The 26062-nt window shown below is 38.7% G+C and overlaps 1 protein-coding gene across 4 annotated transcripts; it reads right to left on the minus strand.

Annotated features, from left to right (window-relative positions):
* Window positions 1-593: 593 nt before the first annotated feature.
* SLC25A27 (solute carrier family 25 member 27) lies at window positions 594-25828 on the minus strand. 4 transcript variants are annotated; one of them, XR_005990675.1, is made up of 10 exons: window positions 25519-25828; window positions 22822-23013; window positions 20925-21009; window positions 15781-15903; window positions 13690-13802; window positions 10234-10318; window positions 7054-7146; window positions 6744-6809; window positions 6325-6427; window positions 950-966 (listed from the first exon to the last, which is right to left on the minus strand). XR_005990675.1 is itself a non-coding variant. In XM_041774076.1 (9 exons), exons 1-9 carry the CDS (start codon window positions 25622-25624, stop codon window positions 895-897), a joined length of 972 nt encoding a protein of 323 aa, XP_041630010.1. In that variant the 5' UTR covers window positions 25625-25828; the 3' UTR covers window positions 594-894. The 4 variants fall into 4 exon arrangements, 3 of the variants coding, with proteins under 3 accessions (XP_041630010.1, XP_041630028.1, XP_041630019.1); XM_041774076.1 differs by lacking the exon at window positions 6744-6809 and having other exon boundaries at window positions 594-966; XM_041774094.1 differs by lacking the exon at window positions 6744-6809 and having other exon boundaries at window positions 594-1066.
* Window positions 25829-26062: the final 234 nt, after the last annotated feature.

The following is a 26062-nucleotide window of genomic DNA, read 5'->3' on the forward strand; positions in this document are numbered from 1 at the left end:
CTTGATGTTTGGAGACATAAATGTATACCATAGGCATTTTATACTTATCACTATTTAGGCAGGAAGCTTTGTCAGAACTGAGTAAGATTCAGGCTAGAGATAGCTTCAGTGATTTCTGAGTTTTCTCTCTCTATGGCCCTTAGTTTAGGGAAGGAGAGATGAGAAAGGATGCCTGTCCGAATTGGCTGGCTTCATTACAGCAGCAAGTAAGCAGCCTTGCTTTTGAAATGCCACTGAAAGGCTAATAGTAACAGAAGTTGCTTTATGAAAAAGACCTACCCAACCTAAGCTTTAATCAAATAAGCTGCATTTGTTTATATATCGAGATTCTTAGGAACTAGCAGCAAACTCTAGTTGCAATGGCGTATGTAACAAAGTAGACATTTTTCTCTGTGTTCATCAGGACTCAGTCCATGGCTGTCAGGAAATCCTTAGCACGTACAGTGGATGCCAGCCAACAATACAGATCTAACTAAAAATATGGGACACTGACAGAAATAAACTGCATTCCTTGAAATCCAAACATCATCTCAGCTTGATGTTTTTTTGTCCTCTTGGTAAGAAAAGGTACATCAACTTCCTTCACCACTATGGAAATTCAAAATGTTTATTCATGAATTTTCATTCACCTCTCTTTAATTTACAGTAGGTGCGCTTTAACAACAGCCAAAAAAGAATCATCAAATTTCAATTGAAAATACTGACAACAGTTTGAATATATTTCTGAATCACTATGTGTGTGTGTATATATATATATATACATACATATATATATATATTATTCCACATTCTTATTGTCTACTTCAGGTCTGAGATGCTGTCTCCCATTTGGCACTAAGTAGGCTCTTCAGCACAGAACAGCATCTCAAAGGTCTTCTCGCCCAAGGTAAGTGCTCAGGATTCAAATCTTCTTGAAAATTCTGTGCCGGGTCTCATCGGGTAGCCTTGTGTAATCCAACCAGATTGCTTTTGAACAAAAAGAGGAGTCAAAGAGAACTTGGGTTTCCAGAGAAAAATAAAGTGCTGCCCCCTATAAATCACAGTCTCTGTGGAGTAAGGTGTCTTCCTAAAGAGGTAGAAATAATAGGGGTGTGTGTTGTAGATGCCCATATTTCAATGATACTGAACATTGTATCTTTAAGGGCTGCATCTTTAAGGGCTTAAAATGGACTGACTCCACTCATCTCTCTGATTTTTTCATAAGTAAGCCAGAACACCATTGACCAAGGGGTCTGAAAGATTAACCAAAGAAGTTAGTGCATATTTCAAAGTGATTATGAATATTCTACATTTATGCATATACATCTTTGAATGGCAAAGTCATTTTGAATCCACTTAGGCTGAAAACAAATATTGTGGTATTTCACTTTTATAGAGCACTTTATAATTAAAGTATTTTCATGTCTTATTTCTCATAGATTTCTCTGAACAATTTACAATAGAAAAGAAAGGTAATGATACCCCTATTTTACAGATGAGGACACTGAGGCTTAGCAATCAAAAAGCTGTTAACATGTGGAGCTAGAGTACAGGCTTCTAGCTTCCACTCTAGGGTTCTTTCTACTGAACCATTACTGGCTAAAAAGCTAGGACTTAGCATGCCTGAATTCTAGGCTGGGCTCCTCTATGTTTAGTTTGTCTGTGGAGTGTGACAAGGACATTTAAGAACTTGAAAGTGAAGATGAAAGATTATCCTTTGAGAGTTAGATCATAAACTCAACACCTGATATATCACAAAATGGATATAAAAATTCACATTAAAGAGAGAAAAGAGTTTCCAGCTCAGAAAGACTTGCCTAACTTGAATGAAGGTGTAACCGCATCAATAGGAATTATAAAGGGATGAGGGTTCTTTAACAACAGAAGATAAAAATATCAAAGACATGGAAGTAGACTGCAGAGGAAACACTGGAAGTAATCATCAGAGAAAGGGTGGCTCAGATCCAGTTCCTGGCTGGTTTGGTTCGTAGGTGATAGGTAATATTGGTCAGAGAAAAACTATCATACTAGGGCAAAAAAGAAGCCTGAGCAATTAGAATATAAAATGTATTTGGTTAGAGAGTTTGTAAAGCAATATTAATGTCTTGTGCTTGGAAATATTGAGTAGGTAATACTGGGAGACTGAGACTTTACCAGAGAATTTAGAAGAACACATCTTGGTTAGTTACATGTCCATGGAGACACGGACAAAATAAAGAATATGAAATGACAATATCATATTCTTATGACAACAAAAATTAAGTGAGCCAATGATAGAACTGCAATCAGATCAGGGGATAGAGGTCTTAGTTACGGGTGGACTATGTAATCGTTCCTAACTGCTTTAGTAATTAGACTATGCAAATAAAATAAATATTAATCAGGGATTGAGCAAAGCCAGGTCATAGTACCTTCAGCTAGCAGAAGGGACTGGTGTTGAGTTTACCTGGGTTATCAATAGAAGTTAAACCGGTAGATCATATAGCCAATAACAGGGGTAGTATACAAATGGCATATAATGAGCCTCTGTGCAGGAGTAGTACATGGTTACTTGTGTTTTCTTCACTAACATCTGTAAATAATTCAAGTGTATATGAACCTCTGTTGTCTACTCTGGTTTGCCTGTTGCCATAACTGCTGGAAAAACAGAGGCCTTATTCGTGCCTATTATTATGGGTAAATATAAGGGCTCTTGGGTATTCTGAAATACTAAGATTACAAATAAGCTCTTCCTGTTATTATTGTGTGTTCAGCAAGCAACCTTCTGATTATAACTTGCCTTCACGTATAGCTTGAATTTAGGAGGAAGCACACTGTTCAGAGGACTTCAGCATCTGGATCACTTGCCAAGTGTTTTTCCCAATGTGAATGAGCCAATACTGTGGTCTGATCATCCATTTCAGTGAGTTCAGTTGAAGGTGAATCTATTTGCAGGCCAGTTTATTTGGAAGTGGTCATGAGTCAGTCTTCTAAGCTTAGGGTCATGCACTGTGGCAGATCAACAAGGCAGTGGCACCCTGGTGAACCAGGCCTTTTTCTAGTTAACATCTCCCTGTCACCAGACACTGTCTCTTTACCCTCACTTCTTTACCTAGCTGCAGGATGCAGGCACACTCAGTATATTGTATTACTTAGGAGCATGGGTTTAGAACTAAATAGAACTACAGTCAGTTTCCAGCTCTGCCATATACTAGGTATATGAACCTGAGCCAGTTTCTTCTACTTGGAGCCATGTTTTTCTCATCTGAAAAATGAGGATAACACTACCTCTTTTATTAGGTTCTTATAAGACTTACAAAAATAATGTGTGTAAAGAGCTTAGCACAATGTCTGTCAGCTGTGAAGTACCTTTTCTCACTTATAAAGCAAGTCTCACGCATATAGAGAACAGGTTAGATTAAATCGTTTCAGTATTCCTTTGTACTTGGATATTCTCACTACCCTCATACCTCCTGACCCTGATTTTGTGTTTTCATCAATGGTCTCACCATCCTTATAGTCTCCCACACTAGAAACATAAAAGCCCCATTTCCTTCATTCCTTTCCCTACCTTCTACATATAATCAATTATTAAGTCCTGTGAAGTTACCATAAATGTCCCTAGAATCTACCTTCTCTCCATTTTTACAGTCATCTCCAAGCTAGACCACTGCCAAACCTCCTTTCCTTGGGTCCTAGCTTTCCATGTATCTTCTCTATTGCTGCCAAAGTAATCCTGTCCCTAAACAAACCTTAGTACTTTGCTCCCATGATTAAATAGCTGCTTTCTTACTACAGGGTTCCACCTAAACCACTGACCCCAAGGTTCATATTCCCCTGGTCTTTAAGAACTTCTCTGGAATCTGCCCTACCACTTCCCCTCTGAGGACCTATTCTCCAGCTCCCCTGTATTTTCTGCAGTTGTCCAAACCTACTAGGTCCATACATGAACTTGGGGGCCTATGCTCATGTTGCTCCTTCATGCCTTTCTTATTGTTATATGTCTACTGATCTTTCAAAGCTCACATCAAATACTGTCTCTGTCTCTGTGAAAGACTTTGTGACTTCCTAAACAGTTAAAGCCATTTTTACGTTACTATCCATGTTCCCACCACATTCTGTTCATACCACAAGTAGAGCACTAGTACAACCTGCTTAGTAACACCATGTCCTCGGGAGTCAAAATTCCTAGGTTTGATGCCCTGACTCCATTAAGTAATAACTACTTAACCTGGCAGGTTATTAGGTTCTTTAAGCTTTTGTTCCTCCTCTTATAAAAAGAGATGGGATAATAACCTACTGAAGACATTGTGGGGAGAATTCAGTGAGTTAAGCCATTAAAATGATTAGCATAGTGTTGGTGCTAATACCAAGTGATTTAATAATGTTGGCTTTATTTTTTCTGTAGTATTAACTACTTACATGTCTGTCTTCTCCATCACATCATAAGCTGCTCTCATGAAAAAAATAAACCTCTTATTCCTTAGTGCCACCAGCACTTAGGATAGTGCCTGATTCATGCAGGCCAAATCAAAATCTTCCTTTCCATTAAGAAATATCCACAGATTTGAGATAATTTCAAGGTATAATCAAGACAATCAAAATAATGTTTTACACTTGGGTACACTTTTATATCAGCTATTGCTAAGGGCTTGGCTAATAACTCCATGTTAATAGATATCTACTATTGCTTGGTGATGTCAATTATTCCCAGAACTTCAATTCCCATCTATATGTAGACAGTGCTCACCTCTAAAGCTCCATCCCCATATGCTCTGTAAGATCCAGATCGATATATTAAGGAGCCATCTATACATCTGCTCTTAAATGTCCTATGAATATCCCAAACTTAACAAATCTAGACCTAAGCTTGCTATTCTACCATAGAATCTTCCCTGCAAATGATCCCCATGTTAGGAGATTACATCATCTGTTACTCAGTTTGGGAATCTGGGAATAAAGCCCCACTTTCCTTGTCTTCTCTGACCATTTTTACCCTCCCTATCCAGTCATGCTTCTAGCTCCTTTCTTCCTCCTAAATTATTTTTTCCATCATTTTTTTGTTCCCATTTCCATCTCTCGTGCAAGCTATCATTATGTCTCATCTACCACTACTCTTGTGCAAGCTATCATTATGTCTCATCTACCACTACTCCTGGCCTTTCCCCAACCCACATGGCAGCCTGAATGATCTTCTTAAAATTACACAGGTCATCAAGCTGGTGTCCCTAACTCTTATGGGTCCTATAGCCCTTGCCAAACTGACCTTTGCCTCTCTCTGGCCTCAATTTGTGCCTCTCTCCTCCCTGTCTCCATGCCTTGGCCTGCTGGGTTTCTTTCAGTTCCCTGAATTCATCCTGTCTCTGTCCACTCCACCTATTCCCTCTACCTGGAATTTTTTTTTTTTTTTGGTCTTTTTACCCAGCTAAGTCCTATTCATTCTTCAGAATTCAATTTTAAAGTTCATTCTCCAAGGAGGTACTCCTAATTTCCAAGCCTAAGCTATATGTCCTTGCTATATATTTTCATAGCACCATGCACATTTCCTCAACCACTCATCACTTTTAGTTTTTTTATTCAATGTTTGGTCTTACCTAAACTAGAAGCTTCAGCTCTAGAGTAGGGGCTGAGACTCTCCTGTTCATCCCAAAGCCAGGCACTGAGTATAGGGCTTTGCATGGAGTAGATGCTCAATTAATATTATTAAATTGTGTAAAGTGTTGATTGTTTGAATCTCTAAATCCATGACTCATTCATTCAGTTCAAATATGTTTTAACTTCCAAAATAATTGAATACCTTGTCTTTACTATATATGTTATGCTACTTGAATAAATCTAATTCTATATCTTCATTTACTCAGTAAAAAGTAATATATATAACAAATAAAAATTACATAATGTTTTCTTACTAAGCCAAGCTTTATGGTAATAGGTATTAATGGATAATGCAACATTTGCTAGCAAGGTAACAAATTTTGTTTGAAACAGTAACATTTTCATAGGAATGGTATCTAGTATAAAACCTTTATACCTGTCCCAAACTTGTAATACTTCGGCTAAATGGACTACTAAAAGTTTTACATTGCAGAAAACCCTTTCTACTGGCTTTACAACAACAGGATATCCACCCATTCATTTCTAGATGTAACTGAATTATTTTACTTTAATCCAGCAAGGAAGGTAATAGAACTCTGAAGAGAGGTAAAAAGAAAACAAAAAGAGATATGAAAAAGAGATAAAGAATTGTGGTTTGGGGGGCAGTGCCATGCTAAAAACCAAAAGAGAAAGGGGGAAAATATCTGTAGATTAAAAGCAATTTAAGTACAAAGAAAACAAAAACAAAGGAAGGAAAAACCCCTTCGTTACCATTCTCAGCCAAGATGGTAAAAAGCCTTTATATAGACTCATGAATCCTTCTCCTTGAACAGCCTGAACCAAGCAGTCAGTTGATGATTTATACAAAAGTCCCCTAAAGAGGAAAGAAGACAGTTTTGCTAAATTTCTTGTGTATAAACAGATGTACAAATAAAACATAAATTAAAAAATAATCTAAGGAAACTTACTATAATAAGGAGACGTAAGCATTTTCTGCTAGTTTAGAACAAATAATATTTGTGGTTCAGTATAAATAAATTTTTTTTTGAGCTTAAAGATAATTCCTTTAGGTGTCTAAGGTTGACGCTTCGGATTCATCCCACCCTTAGTCTTATACTTAGAATTCACTCCACCTGGTCTCTTCCAGAGAGAACATACTGTTTTATATCAAATCAAATTCTCCATATTACCTGTAAGTCATAAGCTTCTGAAGAAAGTGCTCTGTAAATTCTCAGCAGAGTATATTTTCATAAACTCTTTGAAAACAATAAAATCACAATAAATACCTTGTGTCTAAATAATATGGTCATTAAATTAGCTTATATCCCCAAATGCACAGTACTTTTCCATCAGACAAAGAGCAGGTAATGACATAAAAGTAGTTTGCTGGCTGAACACATGGACACACAGATACACTTCTATCAAGAATAAACACAAGGAAACATTTTTAAGGAACCTTATTATTACAGACATTTGAACACATGGAGAGTGTAGACTTACCTTCCTTGTTTATCTCGTGGTTGATTCATTATTCGGCTTTTGATGACATCAGCAGGTGTTCCCAGAATAGAAGCTACCAGTCCAGAACATAAACTATAATGAATTTGAAAGATAATAATTATAACAATTTCTAAATTGCAAGAAAAGGAAATGTATATATTTAGAAAGAATGGAATACTAAATATATTATAGTATTCTCCATAATAATCTTATTTTAGCTTAAAATCAATGCTTAATGAAGTCATTAAAAAGGTAGAAAAAATAAAAACTAAAAAGAATGTCCAGTCAACAAATATACATTGAACACCTACTGGTGGCAGGCACTCTTCCAGGTACTGAAGAGGATACCGACGATCCTGCCCCTGAGGCACTTACTTGGGAAGAGGCAGAGAAGAAAGGAATAATTTCAGATGCTGATAAGTACCAAGAACAAAACAGAATGGGATAGTGTGATGGGGCATAACTGGGTGACAGATGGTTGTGGAAAGGCTCTTGAGTAGCAACAGAACTGAGACCTGAATGGTGGAGGGGCAACTGTCTAAAGACATGGAGGAAGAATGCTGCAGGCAAGACAATCAGCCCAGTGAAAGCCCTGGGTCAGAAATGCCCTTGGTGTGGTGAAGAGACAAAGCAGCCAACGTGGCCATGATGCCCTGAAGGACTGAGTCCAGCCAGATGAGAGACTGAAGAAGCAGGCAGAGCCGAGCCAGTGAAGGCTATTAAAGGAGTCTGATTGTATTTTAGATGCAAATAGAAGTCACCGAAAGGATGTTAAGCTGGGGAATCACCTACTTTGGTTAATATTTAAGAAACAAAAAATTTACTCTGACCACTGTGTATGCATCACTTCACTAAGCTATTCCATTTGAAAATAATCTTACCTTCTTTTTCCTAACCTAAGGGATCTAAGATACAAGTCCAACTGTGTCATTTTTCCGTACTTAAAGCTATCTAAGACTCATTTCCTGTTACCTGATTTAGGTCATATACTGACTGTCACACATATTACTCCAAGATCACCTCTCTCTTCGCCCACTATGCTCTAACAATATAACTAAGGTAGCTCTCTGTGCTTACCATACTAAGCAACACCTCCATGCCTGCACCCCCATCTAATTGGAAAATTCCTGTTTTTCCTTCAATTGATGCTCAGGCCTAAGGGCTAATGAGTTTGTTTATCCCTTCTCCCTTTGTCCAAAAAGGTTATCAGTTACTCAGAACAGACAAAAATGGATGTGGTCAACCTACTGGAGAGTAAATCGATATTCTGTAAATGAGTGACGAAAATGTTAAGAAATCACTAGCAGTTCATTATAAATGTGGGCATGAGAGGCAATATGGAGCATAAATTTCCATAAACCGAAAACCCACAAACTGGTTTAAACTTTTCCACAAGAAAGTGGAGACGAGAAAAGGGGTGGTCAACCCAAGTCAAAGAGAATGAAGTCCCACATCCCAGAAGCTGAGTCTGCAGACTAGGATCAAGGCAGTCTGAATAACAGCTTATGTTTGGCTAATGGAAAGCTGGAAAGGAAAATTGTGGCAAACTTTTAGGTCATTCCAGGACATCAAATACCTCACAAAAATAAGGACCACCAACTTCTGTGCCAAGGCTTTTGAAGTCTCTGAAGGCTCTGTGGCAGGAAAGTTGAAGCTGCCTTAGGAATCTTTATACTCTCTCTTATTTTCAACTGCTGTAGCAAAAAGTACTGAGAATCTTGTCTACCTCTTTCAGGCCAGGATTTATAATTCAAAGCATAAAATTACTTTAACAGTACTTGAATTCAAGGGAAGGATCCCATACAATCTATTTCATATTACAGCAAATGACCCAGCTGTGCATATCACATTCTGAGGTCTCTGTCCACATAACAGGCATTGTCTATGTGAAAAGAGCTCTTTTTTTCACCATGTACATCACTGCTGCTCTTTTTATACTCTTTCCTATTAGGTCAGGTTCTTTGAAGGTTTAATACCATTGATTTTAATATACCTTCATATTTTCACAGAGAAACATCTTAACCAACACCTAAGGATATAGTGTGACCTGGCTAGACTTTAAAAAAATAAGTATTAAAAGACAGAGAATAATGTATTAAGGAGGCCTCAAGTAATATGGTATCTGGAGTCAAAGGGAAAAGATAGAGCAATAAACGGAACATCAATTTCGCCCAAGCTACTTGCACTGAAATGGACATTGCTTCTTTCTGCTATTGGCCTTTATCACTCACTCCTTGCTAGCAACACCCCCAGATGAAGCCAAGGACACAGCTGAAGTGATAATGGACAGAAAGTGACTGGATGAGCTTCTGATCTTCCCAGGAGGCCACATGGCTATCTGTAAGACCAGTTTCAGATATCCCATCAGCACTGTTTCAGAGAAAGCCAGCCTCTTAAGGATGAACTAAATAATCATGCTTAACAGCTACAGCCCTTGAAAACACCTTTGTAGGCCCCTCCAAGTGGTCATTTTTTTCTCCCTCTTCTGAAAATTACAGTAGCTAGTCACCTTTTACATTTACCACACATAGTTTTTGTTTTTTAAAAATTGTATTTATTTATGTATTTGAGAGAGAGAGACAGTGAGAGAGAGAGAGAGAGAGAGAGAGAGAGAAAATGCACTAGTAGAGGAAGGGCAGAGGGAGAGGGAGAAGCAGACTTCCCATTGAGCAGGGTGCCTGAGAATGCAGGGCTCCATCCCAGGACCCTGGGATCATGACCTCAGCCAAAGGCAGATGCTTAACTGACTGAGCCATCCAGGTGCCCTTGTACATTGTTTTTATATTTGTCTTATTTTCCCCTTGGTCAATTCCCTGCAAAGGAACCTGGGTTAGCCTTTGTGCCCACTGCAACACCTTACAGGTGCCTTTATCATAAAAGATGCTCAAACATATCTGTGGAATTGGAGAACTGATCAATAAAATTTGACCCCAGGAGGGTCCCATTAAAGTGAAAATATTTGGGATGGTTTAATATGAAACATTCTGCAACTTTGTCTCTCTCTTCCTCATTTTAACTGCAAAAAATTTTAAGAAAATTTTCTTAGTAAATGTACTATTACATTTCTCTAAGGGTGATATCACTAGATTCTCAATCAAGAAACAAACAAAAGGTTAAAATTTATGCCAAATATGGAAGAAAAGTGATACAGAAAAAAATTAAACTAAAACAATCACTTACCTTGATAAACCATGAGTCATGATATTGTCTTCAAGTGGTGTATTCAGTACCAAATAGTGTTTTACTGTATCATAAGTGGTTAAATCTGGCAATAAAAAGAAAAAGAAGGGTGAAATATTCATTAATCTGATAATGAATGTCTTTTATGTTAAAAATATGTTAGACTTAGGATGCCTGGGTAGCTCAGTCGATTTAGGCTCAGACTCTTGATTTTGGTTCAGGTCATGATCTCAGGGTCCTGAGATCAAGCCCTATGTCAGGCTCCTTGCTGAGCATGGAGCTGGCTTAAGATTCTTTCTCTCTCCCTCTCCCTCTGCCCCTCCCATCCCCGTGCTTGCTCCCACACTCTTTCTCTCTCAGAAAAAAAAATATGTTAGACTTGGGACAGGAATGTGTACAAGAATGAAAGATACCACTATCATTCTCGAGCCCAGGAAAATGACCTACAGAAGGAGGGGGAAGAAAAGAGGAAGAGAGACAGATACTCAATTATATCATTTGAACATCAGAATCCAGCTATGCCTAAAGTCAGCTCAACCCCTGGAATTCTTACTATTTGAGATGATAAATTCCTTTTTCACTCTTGTTAGATTGAGTTGAAACTCTGTCACTTATAAGTAAAAGGTCCTGACTGTTATTCTACATTAAGCTTTCTGTATTTTTTTCTAATGACAATGAAGAACTGTTGAAGAGTTTTAAACAGTGATATATTACAACACTGGAGTTTATTATAAAGGCTACCTACAGTGAAGTACAGGAGGTGAATTATAAAGAGGCAAGAATGGATAGATACATTTGGTCATTCACCAAGTACATGAGTATCTAACATGAGGTAGTAGGCATTATTCTAGGTGCTAAGGAAAGAGCCATGGACAAATTGAACAAAATCCTTATTCTTTGTTAAAGGATGAGACAATAAGCAAACAAGTAAACCACAGCATTTCAGATAGTTGTAATTACTCTGAAGCCAGATAATAAGTCAAAGAAAGAGGGATAAGAATATCAGAAGGTAAAGAAGAATGATGTACATGAATTTTAAAGAGGGTGATCAGGAAAGGCTTCTTAATAACCTCTAAATAGAGACCTAAAGGAAACATGAGAAATAAAACCTTGTAGCTATCTATGAGAACCTATCCCAGGAAAAACAATAGTACGTATTTTATCCCCCGAGGCAAATGTTACCTCAGTATGTTAGAGGAACAGCAAAAATGCTGGTCTAACAGGAGCAGAATAAGCAAAGGTCAGAGAAGTAGCAGAGTCCAGAAGATAGAGAACAACAGAAGCCAAGGGAGGATTTTGAGCAAAGCAGTGACTACTCTGGGTTACTATTTACACGGACACTCTCGCTGTTCGGCTGTGACTAGACTACAGGGACACAAGATAGATTAGACATGAGACTATTGCATTTATTCTGATAATAGACGATGGTTTGGATAAAGGAGCTGTGGAACACTGGTCAGATTCTAGATATATTTTGAAGGCAGAATTAATAAACTGAATAGACAGGGAAAGAAAGGAGTCAGACATGACTATAAGATTTTGAGCTTAAAAAGTTTGAAGGGCAGAGCTGCCACTTTTGGAGATAGTGAAAATGAGGACTGACTCATTTAAGATGTTTAAATAAGATGATGGAGTGGTAAATAGAGCAGTTTCTGATGCATGGTGGGATAAAACGGCTTTGGGGTAAACTAGTTTGGAGGCTTTTGTAGTGATTCAGTAGGAGATGGATAATACTTGGAGTAGCTTCAGGAATGAAAAGAAGTGGATGGATGTGAGGCACAGCTAGGAGGCAGAAGTGGCTGGACTTGTTAACTGATTGGCTATAACGAGTGAGTGAAAGGAAAGAGACAAAACTCATGTCTAGGTTTCTGCATTGTTCAAGTGAGATGATATCATATTTTGAGATTGGGAAAATGGAGGAGAAGGAAGTAGTTTGATAAATGAGTTTGGTTTGGACACAAAGTGTTCTATTCAAGATAACCCAAATGAGTGTGCTAAGTAGACAGCTGGAAGCTGGAAAAGAAATCTGAGCTACAACAGATTTTGAAGCATCGAATTGAGAAACTATCATCAATAAAGATTCCTGGTAAAAAAAATAAAATAAAATAAAAATAAAGATTCCTGGTAACTAAAATATCCACTAATATGATACATAGCCACGGATGGACTGAAATAGCAAAACAAAAAAATAGATTTACTTCCTTTGATGTTTAAGTGATATGTTACTATAACCCTCAAAAAGGCTATACATTTCCTAGAACCATATAATTTTGGTCTTAGAAACATCCTTTCATTCATTAACTCGTGCATCAAATGTTTACTGACTACATAAGGGACTAGGAAAATAATGCTAAATAAAAACTGCCTCAGGGGACTCAATCTAGTGGAGGAGATAGACACACAGAAAAACACAATGGAATGAGGTACAAGCACCAGGAACTAGAGAAACACATAAAAGGGCATTTAACTAACATGGCCAGAGAAGGGTGGTTATGGGGTTCAGGAAAAATACATGGTAGAGAGACACTTCAGCTGAGTACAAAAAGACCTGCAGAAGGAAACTAAATAGCAGAAGAGGAATGAGGACAGAAAGTATGAGGTGAGGAGCAGCCTGGTATGTAGAGGCAGTGGAACCTTCTAGCTAATGACTATGCTTCACTCTTTACTCCTGAATCAATGAATTGCTTAATTCCCTGAAGGCGCTAGTTGGATTGTGCAGACCTTCTATGTTATGTTATAAAATTTCCACTTTCTTCTGTAAGTGATGAGAAGCCAGTAAAAGGTTTTTAAGGGTCCCAGTAACATGCTCAGATCTGTGTTTAAGATAAATCCCTCTGGATACTGGGTATACATTTGAGGACAGAGGATGAGACTACCTGATGGCCTGTGGCAGTGCCCTTGCTGTGTGGCTTTGATGGTGAGAATTATAAAAATGGCCATTTTAAGGACACCAAGGTGTTAGGTATTGGAGGGGGTACACTTTTAAGAAATATTTATAAGACAGAAGCAATAAGTAACTGACTATGGGACATGAGGGACAGGATGAGTTTGGGATACGTTCAGATCTCCAGGCTGGGATGCCTGCTATACAAGCTGGATTATAAAGAATAGGATTTGTAGATTCTGGATATAATGATTGTCACATGGTTACGTATGCCAGTTTGGATCTTAGAGTAGGGTATGGGTAGACAGGAGATCTTATAAATAGTTTAGTCCTAACTCTTTACTATCACATTTGCTTGTTTTATGCAATCCTTTTCACAGATCCATGGAGAAAAGCAAAAATTTTCTAGAGAAAATATTCAATTAAGGTGTTACAACATGAAAGAAGACTGTTGCCAAGTATATTACTAAAAATAATAAAATAAAATTTTTCATTTTCCCTAAAGTCAGTGCTTATCATTACAATGATGAAGGCAGTTAGGACTTCTCAGAGTTCAATAAAGTTTCCATTACCTCCCATATTCACCAGTGCTGCTCTTTGTATATTGGGTACCCAGCCTGCCCAAAGCCCACGTATTCCTCCTTCAGATAAGATTTTTGCAAATGCATGATGCACACCACGAAATCTAAAGGAAAAATAATAAAGAAATGTGAAAATTTTAAGCATTTCTGTGTATGGAATGTGGCTGGATAAACTTCACCTATAGCTGTTATAATTTGGAATAAAATAACATTTAATTATCCAGGATTGTTAGAAATTTTTTAAAAAATCAATCCTCACATATTCTCATAAGAGAAATGACATTCTTAGTCCAAAGAATAGGGAGAGCAATCTCATAATAGAAGTTCTTAAGATTGAATACTTTTGGCTTTATAAAAATTTACTATCCTATCCTGATTGTAAGCTTTCTGTACTCAAGTTAAAAATGCTGCTGTACCATGATCAAATCTGGAAACCCTGTTATAAAATAATAGTCTTTTTTATGTAGTCAGAAATACCTGAAGTCCAATGCCGCCTTTGCCACTTACTAGCTGAGTGGCTTTTACTTAGCCATTATATTCCCTGAGCCTTACCAAAAAGATAATATGACATATTTATTGGGCATGTAAAGCTACAGGGGAAGTTATACTCACAAATGATGGTCATTGTAGTGAAAATCTATTGTGCACTTATTAAGCTCAAGACTTTTTATATACATAAGATAAATTTTATCTCCAAAAACTCTATGAAGTGTAAATTTACATTCCAATGTCCATCTGAGGAGACTGAATCTTAGAATGGTTAAGGAGCTTGACTAGGGTCATAGCTAAAATGTGGTAAAGGCTGGATACAAATCCCAGGTTGTCTGCTCCCAAAGCTGACGTTCTTTAAACCAACAGGAAATATTTTTTACTCCTATATCAAACCAAAAATTTCCAACAGTGGAGACAAAGGAACGGGAAAAAATTGACGAGATTAGTTATAAACTCAGATTTTTCTAGATCCCAATAGTTTTCCTCCATATAGGCAACCATGACAACATCACTTCTTCCTGCTACTTAGTAGTTAATTAGAAGTTGTTACAATATGACAAAATGGGCCCTGAGATTCTGTAAACTACTTGGGTAAGTCAGTGGTACCCTTTTCTCCTCTGTGGTGGGTGTTCTCTGTTTGGAGACCTCAGGAGGGGCCTGCACTGCTAAGCCCAACCCCATCTTCTACTGGGCCAACTAGAGGAGCAGCACAATGAAGAGCAGTGGTCAGTGTCAGTGGTGGGTTCCCAAAGGAGGTCCCAAACCCTCCTTCACCTCTGGCCCAGCCACAGACCTGCAGTGTTCAGAGGAGCAGACCTCTTCCTACTCAGCCCAAGGCATTCTGCACTTATCCTCTTTTCTGGGAGATGTCTATCAATCTCTTAAGATGTTGCTCCTTTCCCAGAGAAACAGGCTAAGTGGTATTTTAATAAATTATTGAACATGAAGTCCTTTGAAGAAAGGTAGACTTCAATAATGTAGAGTAATGCAATAGGACAATTTTAAGTCACAAAGGCATAATAAAAACCTTCCTTAAACTTGGGGAAAAGAGGAAGAGTGGGATTAGACAGGAAAGTGGGAAGAACTTGCAAGGTCAATCTTGCCATTTCCCTTCTTTGAGGGATAAAGGGAAAGGAATCTAGCTTTTAGCCAGATAAGCCAGGCAGTCTAATGTCATGCAAACCTTTTGAATGGTCCCTTTTAAAGATGAATAAACAGAGACTAAGAGTACTAAGTGACTTCCACAACACTAAGCTACAGCGGCAAAACTGGGATTCAAACTAGGGCAAATTTTAGTGATTAAACTCTTTATATCAAGATGTAAGAGGACAAGTCTAGCTGAATTGGCTGGGAAAAGCAGCAGACAGCTACATACACATATATATTTTTTCTGGTAGAGAACACATGTACTTTATCATGCAAAGAAAAGATCCATATTAGCCCTCCTCTTAATGAATACATCTTTTAAGTTGAAAGAGTCAGACTTAATGTCTTTATTGAATGTTGGATCACAAAAATGCATTAAGTTATTAGGTACGTGTTCAAAGTATGATGGGGAAAAGGAACATATCAGTTAACTGGAGAACTTACCGCAAAGGTTTTCCTTCAAGTTTCCTTTTTCCTTCCATCTGCATCTGAACCTTCACTAAATCAGTTGGGTTGGCTAAAAATTGGCCAACAACACCAGCCATCATACCTCCAATTACTGATTTCCTAATTATAAAAGGAGATACATTTTTTAATAGTTCCTGTTAATTTTACAAATTTTGTAGTGAACAGTACCAGGCTGGTCCAGCCCCAGTGCAGGGGATTTAAGACAAAGCAAAGGAAAGGATGGACCCAAGCAAATCACAGAGGAAAGTAAATGTTTCATCTGTTTACTGAAGGGAGGGTTAAAGGACTATGAGGAGTTAAAAATCAAATCTGGTTTCATGGGCCTTCTGTGGCCTGAAATTCAAAGGAAGGGTAGTTGCTTCAATGTTATAAATACCTGAGCTGATCATTTAATTGTAGTTTAGTTCCAACCACAGAGGAATAAATACAGCATAGATGTAATCAGTCTAACAGAGGAAAGCTGGTAAGTCGGATTTTGTAAACTATTATCTTAGTAGTTTTGCAAAGTAAAAGGGGTTTGAGAACTTTTCTCTCTTTGAAGAAACTCTGTCAATCCCTACTCTCTTCCTTCTCCTCACCTTCCAAAGCCAATAGTGATCAAGTCTAGACTACTATACTTAAACATGCTTTGAATCCATCCCCTCCTCTCCATTCCAGCTACTTCTGTCCCAAACCAGGCTCTGATCATCTTTTACCTTTTCTTAGAAGAAAAGGGGTATTTTCTTTCCTTTTACTCTAAAACAATATTTGAAGAGGTATACATGGGTATAGAGTAAAAAGGTCCTTGTTATTAGTTCCCTTCCTCTGAAGCAATCATAATTACTAGTTTCTTATGATTTCCTGCACATAATAATAATGCATCCACTGAATGCTTATTATGTCAGGCGCTGTTTAAGCATTTTTAAAAACACCATTTAATTTTTATATCAACCCTATGACATTAGTACTACTGTTATATCCTCTTTACACATAAGGAAACCAAGGCATAAAGGCAGTTAAATGACAGCTCAAATCACATAACTAGTGAGCAGTACAGCCAAGATATAACACCAGGAAGTCTCAGTGGGGACCACACAGTCTTAAACACTAAGTTACAATTGATAGTTTGTGTACAAATAAACATACAGGTATAAATACTCCTTTTTAAAAGCATAAATGTAAGGGGTGCCTGGGTAGCTCAGTTGGCTGAGCTGTCGGCTCTTGATTTCTGCTCCAGTCGTGATCTCAGGGTTATGGGATCGAGGCCCATGTCCGGCTCCATGCTCAACTCAGGGTCTGTTTGGACTTCTTTCTCTGGCCCTCTGCCTTCCCGTTCCACCCACTTGCTCACTCTCTCTCTCTCTCAAATAAATATTTTTTAAAAAGCACAAATGTAGAATGCCAGGTTGTATACTGTTTGTTCTATACCTTAATTTTCCCTAATAATATCCTTTATATTTCTATATCCTATAGAAATAAGTTATATTTCTCCTAAAAGTTATCAATTAATATACAGCTGCCTCATTTGAAAAAAATGGTTTCATAGCATTCCATTTTATGGACACATCACAATTTATTTAGATAGCTTAACTTTTAACTAACTGAACATTTACATGACATTTGATAGGCCCTGCAAATTGTTTTTCATAGAACTTGTATCAGTCTCCACTGCCACCAGCAGCCTAGGAGAGTGCCTGGTTCTCACAATGATGAACATTAGCACTGTTTTTTCTCCTTGAGAATTTTATAACCACTGCCTCTTTGGCAATTGTGACATAATTCTAATTGTTTGGCATCTGTCTCTATTACTTTTTTTTTTAATAAATTAATTTTTTATTGGTGTTCAATTTACCAACATACAGAATAACACCCAGTGCTCATCCCGTCAAGTGTCCCCCTCAGTGCCCGTCACCCACTCACCCCCACCCCACTCCCTCCTCCCCGTCCACCAACCCTAGTTCGTTTCCCAGAGTTAGGAGTCTTTATGTTCTGTCTCCCTTTCTGATATGTGTCTCCCACACATTTCTTCTCCCTTCCCTTATATTCCCTTTCACTATTATTTATATTCCCCAAATGAATGAGAACATACACTGTTTGTCCTTCTCCGATTGACTTACTTCACTCAGCATAATACCCTCCAGTTTCATCCATGTTGAAGCAAATGGTGGGTATTTGTCGTTTCTAATGGCTGAGTAATATTCCATTATATACATAAACCACATCTTCTCTATCCATTCATCTTTCGATGGACACCGAGGCTCCTTCCACAGTTTGGCTATTGTGGCCATTGCTGATAGAAACATCGGGGTGCAGGTGTCCCGGCGTTTCATTGCATCTGAATCTTTGGGGTAAATCTCCAACAGTACAATTGCTGGGTCGTAGGGCAGGTCTATTTTTAAGTCTTTGAGGAACCTCCACACAGTTTTCCAGAGTGGCTGCACCAGTTCACATTCCCACCAACAGTGTAAGAGGGTTCCCTTTTCTCCGCATCCTCTCCAACATTTGTGGTTTCCTGCCTTGTTAATTTTCCCCATTCTCACTGGTGTGAGGTGGTATCTCATTGTGGTTTTGATTTGTATTTCCCTGATGGCAAGTGATGCAGAGCATTTCCTCATGTGCATGTTGGCCATGTCCATGTCTTCCTCTGTGAGATTTCTCTTCATGTCTTTTGCCCATTTCATGATTGGATTGTTTGTTTCTTTGCTGTTGAGTTTAATAAGTTCTTTATAGATCTTGGAAACTAGCCCTTTATCTGATACGTCATTTGCAAATATCTTCTCCCATCCTGTAGGTTGTCTTTCAGTTTTGTTGACTGTATCCTTTGCTGTGCAAAAGCTTCTTATCTTGATGAAGTCCCAATAGTTCATTTTTGCTTTTGTTTCTTTTGCCTTTGTGGATGTATCTTGCAAGAAGTTACTGTGGCCAAGTTCAAAAAGGGTGTTGCCTGTGTTCTCCTCTAGGATTTTGATGGAATCTTGTCTCACATTTAGATCTTTCATCCATTTTGAGTTTATCTTTGTGTATGGTGAAAGAGAGTGGTCTAGTTTTATTCTTCTGCATGTGGATGTCCAATTTTCCCAGCACCATTTATTGAAGAGACTGTCTTTCTTCCAATGGATAGTCTTTCCTCCAAAACTCATCCATTTTGAGTTTATCTTTGTGTATGGTGAAAGAGAGTGGTCTAGTTTTATTCTTCTGCATGTGGATGTCCAATTTTCCCAGCACCATTTATTGAAGAGACTGTCTTTCTTCCAATGGATAGTCTTTCCTTCTTCCAATGGATAGTTGACCATAAAGTTCAGGGTCCACTTCTGGGTTCTCTATTCTGTTCCATTAATCTATGTGTCTGTTTTTGTGCCAGTACCACACTGTCTTGATGACCACAGCTTTGTAGTACAACCTGAAATCTGGCATTGTGATGCCCCCAGATATGGTTTTCTTTTTTAAAATTCCCCTGGCTATTCGGGGTCTTTTCTGATTCCACACAAATCTTAAAATAATTTGTTCTAACTCTCTGAAGAAAGTCCATGGTATTTTGATAGGGATTGCATTAAACGTGTCTCTATTACTCTTGCTCAGTGACGGCAGGGACTGTCTTCCATTACTATAGCTTCAGTGTTAAGTACAGGACTGGTACACCATGATAATTCAATAAATACCTGAACTGAATGACTGAATTGACTGAATTGTTCTGACTGGGTCAAAAGACACCAAGCCGATCTATCCTGAGAGTTGACCTCATAGTGAAATATTTCCTTTGAACCCCTTATCTATCTATACCTTTCTTTTCTGGGGAGGATTACAGAATGCAAAGATTATTAACATATTTCATCAGTAATTCTGGGAAAGCAATTAGTATAGCTTCATACATTATAATTTTTTAAAAAAACAGAGCCAAGGGATTTTGCCTGAAAGATAAAATTCTGCTTATTGTCATTTTCTTATAGTAGTGACTTAGGTATTTTTTTAGTCCAGAAAAGATATTATAGACATCCTTATAGGTTAGTCATATAAAACCTACCTCATCCTTTCAAAGCTGTGTATTATGCTTCCCTGTAGAAATATATCAAAACTTATCTATTTCCAAATTGTTAGTTATTTAATTTTTTTAAAGATTTTATTTATTTATTCATGAGAGACATAGAGAGAGAGAGAGGCAGAGACACGGGCAGAGGGAGAAGCAGGCTCATGCAGGGAGCCCAACGTGGGACTTGATCCGAGGACTCCAGGATCACACCCTGGGCCAAAGGCAGGAGCTAAACTGCTGAGCCACCCAGGGATCCCAGTTATTTAATTTTAAAAAAAAATTACAATTAACACCACTACAGCCAATATCTGTGTGTCTCTGTGTTTATGCATAGGTACAAGTATTTTTGAACATGATTATTTCATAAAGGAAGAATTTCTGGGTCAAAAGAGTATACACATTTAAACATTTTAACAGATACTCTTTTCTTCAAAAAGGCTGTATAGAATAACTTACATTCCTGTTGATAGTTTACTGGCTAAAAGATAGCTTTAATTAAATTTCCCTGACTATTGGTGAAGTTGAACATTATATTTTTTCTTTTGTGAATTTTGTCTGTTGATATCCTTTCCCTATTTTTCTTTGTGTTTTTAAAATATATTTTTAATTTATTTGTAAGATTTCTTTGTATATTATTTATAACCTTGTTTTCTTTTTCTGTTATAAATATTGTGATATGCATGCACATTCATTATCTCATCTAATCCTACAAAAACAAAACCCTGATGGTAGATATTACTTCCACAGCTAAGAAAACTGAAGATCAAAATGGTAAAGTAGTTTACCCAGATTACATACATACTAGTAGAACAAGAATTTGAGCCTATCTCTGTGTGACTCAAAGTTCTTCTTTGGCATAAAGAAGGTGCTCTGTAAGAATTATTTTAATATTAAAATGTTACATAATATATATACAAAATTTTTATACATATGCACATGTATGTTTATGTACACTGTGCAGTAAATGCTCCCTTATTTGGATTTACATTGTAATTATTTATTATTTTAAGCCTTTAGCTTGAGGCAATTTTGGCACAAATATACGATTTTATACAAATCTAATGGATAGAGTCTTAGGGTCAAAAGTATGTATTATTTTCAAAACAAAACTTACCAAAGGGGATAATGCTTATCTTCACTTTTGCCAAATACAACTTCACGAAGATGTTCATATGTGACCATGCGACCTCCAGAGTACACTGTGTAGAATGGATCATTTAAAAGGTAAATTCAGCTATATGTTTAATAAAACAAGAGGTTATTTTGACCTGGGCCAGTCAAGCTCTCTGTGCTGTTCTCTCATGTGGCCTATGCTTCCAACATGCAGGCTTTGCTTGATGTTTCTCTAAATATGCCAGGTCTTTTTAAGCCTCAGGCCTTCTCACATGCTATCTGATCTTTCTGGAATGGATTCAACCTTTTCTGTTTTACCAACTCCTCCTTGTCCTCCCAGACTCAATTCAAAGAATGTGTTTTCTAAAAAGTGCTCTCTGACCTCCAGTGTTCTAGACTGCCACTATACCTGCCATGCTTCTCTGTTCCCCCAGAACTACCCAGGTGTACATTTAATATGACATTTATCACGTTAATTGGAGATTAACTTGAATTTGTTGCTCATCTTTCCTTCAAACTACGAGCTTTTCAGGGCAGGCTTTGTGTGTTTTCACTACTGTATAGGTCTTTTGTACCATCACCCTACAGAGCTTGGTACACAGCAGGCGTTTCTATTTAATAAACATGCATAACTTCACTGAATACTTTATTATATTCAGGTAATTTTTCAGTCAGCTGTCAAACATATGATATGAATCTTAATTGTGAAGCCATAGATGATGGTCAATAAAATGCAAGTGAAAAGTGAAACTCAATAATGGGGAGCAAAGGAGAACACATTTTTTAAAAAGATTGGAAAATAAAAGTCATTAAAATCAGTACACGGTATTCCTAGAGAGTCCTTTTCTTGCTATTTCAGTAAGCTTGATAAAATATGTTAACATATTCAAAAATATACAAAGCACCAAAACAACAACAGTCTCTATACACACTTCTGGATTGCTCTTCATGAATACATTCTAACTTACGTATCTAAAGAACGGAAGCTTTAAAAATAATAAGCTGGTATTAGAACTGGACACCTTTCTGGTCAAAGGTTCCTACGCACTTGGGGAAAGAGCATGAATGTAGAGAAGAATGCTGCACCTGCCCTACCTCCTATTGAAACCAAGTTTATCTTCTCCTCTCCACAAACTGAAAACCCAAAGACTATCTTCGTGAATGCCATTTTAGAAGCAGAGCAGAAAAGTATTCTCACTGGCTAAGGCACAGTTACAACTATTTCCCTTTAACAGTGACTAAAGGCCTACATAGGTAGTTAGGTAGCCTTGGGAACTGAGGCAAAAATCAACAGTGACTAAAGGCCCACATAGGTAGTTAGGTAGCCTTAGGAACTGGGGCAAAAATCACTACAATCACTCAATTGCCAGAATTGGATCAGTCGTCCCTGTTCTCTTTCAGAGTTGCCTAGTCTGTAGTGTATGGGACAGAGACTAGTGAGATTTAGCATGTTAGTCAAATATGTTTTAATTTTCAAAGAACATGAAAAATTTAAATTTTGTTTTAAAGTCTCTAAAATAGAGAAAAATATCAATGACTTTTTTATCTTAAAAATCTTCAAACATGCAGAGAAGCAGAGAAAATAACTCCCTCTATATCCTTGAGATTTATCAATTGCTAACATTTTTGCCGTATTTGATTTTTTTTTGCTTTATTGTTTTGAAGTACATTACAGACATCATGACAGTTCATCCCTAAATACTTCTATATGCATTTCTAAAAATTTAAGGCAATCATTCCTTAATAATGATTGGTGGTTAATTTTCTTAAGAGAATACATATTCATTTATCACATTAGTAGGAAAAAACAACTGGGTTTTGGCACAGCTAAACACAAAAGCAGAGGACACAAACATAGAACTCATAACAAACTTACCAGCTAGAATCAAGATAAATACCTATGTGTCTGTAAATGGCAGGTGTCACTCCTTGCCAAAGCTTTAGAAAGCCTTCTTCTTGAACAATCCCTAGGGCTGTGCGCACCATGCCCCTATAGGGAGTAGATTCTCTTGCACTGTCTCCCAACCGAGCAAGGGCAGCTTCTCCTTGCATTTGGAGTCGAGTTTTTGTGAGATCGAGGGGAAAGGTTGCTAACAAAAAAACAAAATGAGGGGGAAACCCATAACATTCAGAGAAACAAACAAAAAGTATAAAATTCTAAAGTCACAGGACAAATATTTCAGTCGCCACAGGATCAGTGTTTCTCAAATTTTAGAATACATCAGAAACAGCTAGGGAAATTGTTAAAATGGTTTATTTCCTAGCCCCATGCCTATGGATTCTGAATAGGTTGATGGGGGTTTAGAAATTGGTTGATTCTTACGCACTCCCAAATTTAAGAATCACCGTTCCAGAGCACCATCCCCCCCCCCCCCCCCAAATCAGGAAAAAAAAGTCACAAGACTTGGGTTCTTTTTACTCAGAAATTTCAGCCTAAAATCTACTTTAGTCCTTAATTTTTGCTTTCCAATGGAAATAATTTCAGATATCCATATTCTGTGATGCCCCCTTGACTGTAACCATGATTGAGACCCAGTGTGACTTTTAGAATACTGTATTATTTCTGACAGGTTCATATTAAATGCAGGTGAAGATGAATTCTGTAATTTCATGGGTGATGTTCACTGACCTGAGGTTTGAGATATAGGAGATGCAATATTGAGTTTATAATGTCTTTTTATACAAGTACCAATTGTACTTGAAAAATCTTTTTCTAATGATTATATTATGAATTCAAAGTAGACATTTTACTCTGAAACGGTGAAGCTAACTGGCCCACATTAGGAAGATCAAGCTCATAACTTTATACTCGTATGTCCCAAATAAGTGAAGTAACCAGATTCAGAGAAATTCATGAACACTACTGACATTACATGAGTCTTTTCAATGACCACCGCCTGATACAAAATCGTACTTACGCTTTTTTCCAAGAGAAAACAGAGTAGGGGGAAGAAAATATTAAATCTTACCACTGGTCTTTGGAAAAAATATCTTGCTGATAGTCCCCCTAAAATGGAAGTAGTTTGCACGTAGAGAATTTAAACAATGCTTTATTAACATATGAGCCCTGAAAAGTCTTAAGATAAAGGTGCCTCTATATTAACATGGTTTATGCCTTTCAAAATAAGTCTGGTTTACTTGCTGGTTACTTACATAATGCTTCAGGTTCTGATCCTAAATTGTTTTGTAATCAAAACCATCTCAAATTTTTATTTCCTCGCTTCCCATCCCCAGCCCCCACACCATTCTCCACAAACTTTGAAGAGAAGGAATGTTTCTTTGCCATTGGTCATAGGAGGAAACAATCAGGATCAAAAAAAGAAGAAAGAAAAAGAAAGAAAAAGAAAGAAAGAAAGAAAGAAAGAAAGAAAGAAAGAAAGAAAGAAAGAAAGAAAGAAAGAAATGGAAATATCTAATTCTGCAATCTGATTTTAATTTTTTTTTAAAAGTTGGTGAACTGTATTTCAGTAAAAACAAAAATTTCCCATCAGCTTGAGGAGAAGAGAAAGAGAAAACAGAGGGTCCAAAGCGCAAGAGTGGAGGAGCACAAGGGGCAAAATAACAGATCGCGTGCTGGCTCTGCAGGAAATAGAAAATAAATTCATTTTAGATGAGGACAAACTAACATTTCCTAATGATAACACAGCAAAGCTGTTGCTTGTTTTGTTTTCCAACAGGCAAGAAAATGAAAGGCTAATCTTAAAATGCACAGTGAAGGCTTCACAGGGAACACACAGGCACTCTGCTCACAAAATCACTGAAGGAACGCCAGCTGCTCATGCAAGGGCATCATAATCTTCCCTAGGTGGCCTCCGGTTTTCCGATTTGCTCGGCATATGTAACCGTCCGTCCTCTACGTTCTTATGATCCTTAATACCTTCATCATAAGCAGCACAATGTAACTGCCTGTCTCTGCATGTCCGCCCACCTAGCTGTAAGCAAGGTCAGGGCCGAGTCTCCTTAAGCACTATCATCACAGCCTAATAGTATAGTAATTATAATAATGTTGCAATGAATGGGTGCCCCGCCTTGGAGTTCGCATTTACATATTTTCTACTTCTCAGAATCCTGCAAGGTAGACACGGTACAGATGAGTTACGCTCAAGGAGGACAACGGGCAGATGTTGAGTGGATGCTCAGGAAGTGACAGGTTAATAATGCCAAGTCCCGCAAGTCTACCAAAGACAATGATACGGCGCGGCTACGTGGGAATATGAATCAGAGAGATCATCTCAATAAGGATGAAGGGTTGGGTTTGTGTTTCTTAAAAGGTCACCCTCACGGAAGGGAGGGATGACAGCTCCTGAAGCTCCCAAGCGCGGACCTTCGGGCGCAAGAGCACACCTCTGAGGGCGACGAAATTGGAAGGAAAAGACCTTGGTGACCTCCCGCGCCTCCTCCGCGCAAAGCCGGCCTCGTCCCCACCCTGCCACCTCCGCCGGGCAGGTGTGCGAGGAGAGGGCGCCACGCAGCGGGCCACACACCCCGGGGGCCGGAGCCGCCCGCCCGCGCCCTCACCCCCCCGCCCCCCCCCCCCCAGCGCGGCACCTCGACGGCGAGTCGCGGGGGAGGTCCGGGAGGGGGCGGCCGGGTACCTAGCTCGGCCACGGTGGCCGCGCAGCCCGACAGAAGGAACTTGCTCGCTCGGGGCCATCTCTGGGCGAGCGGCAAAAGCCTCTCCTCCTCCTCTGGAACCGACATTCAGCAGCAAGACGGGACGACGGTACACCCCCTTACGACCGGCCTGCCACTCTGCCAGGGCGGCCCGTTCTCAACCCGCGAGTGGCGGAGCGGGGACCATTTCCCTCGCTCGGCTCAGCCAGGCGGCTCGGCGAAACCTACAGCCTTCCTAGCAGCCCGGGATGGAGAGGTGCCCCCGGCCTGAGAGCAGAACAACAACGCGAGGCCCGGGCGCTTCTGGGAAATGTAGTCCGCCGGGCCGCGCGCCTCTTGGGCGCCCTTCTCTGATTGGCCGCGAGGGAGGCTCCCCTCGGCGCCGCCAGCCCCGGTCTCCATGGCAACAGAGCACGTTCCCCCCCGTCTCCCCCCCTCCGCGCCCGCCGCGGTTGGGTCCAGCCCCTGCGTTCGGTCCGGCGTGGCCGGCTCTGGAAAGACGAGCGGAGGTGGGAGGGGGGAGCG

Source organism: Vulpes lagopus, chromosome 1, assembly GCF_018345385.1.
Source record: "Vulpes lagopus strain Blue_001 chromosome 1, ASM1834538v1, whole genome shotgun sequence".
Classification (NCBI taxonomy): domain Eukaryota; kingdom Metazoa; phylum Chordata; class Mammalia; order Carnivora; family Canidae; genus Vulpes; species Vulpes lagopus.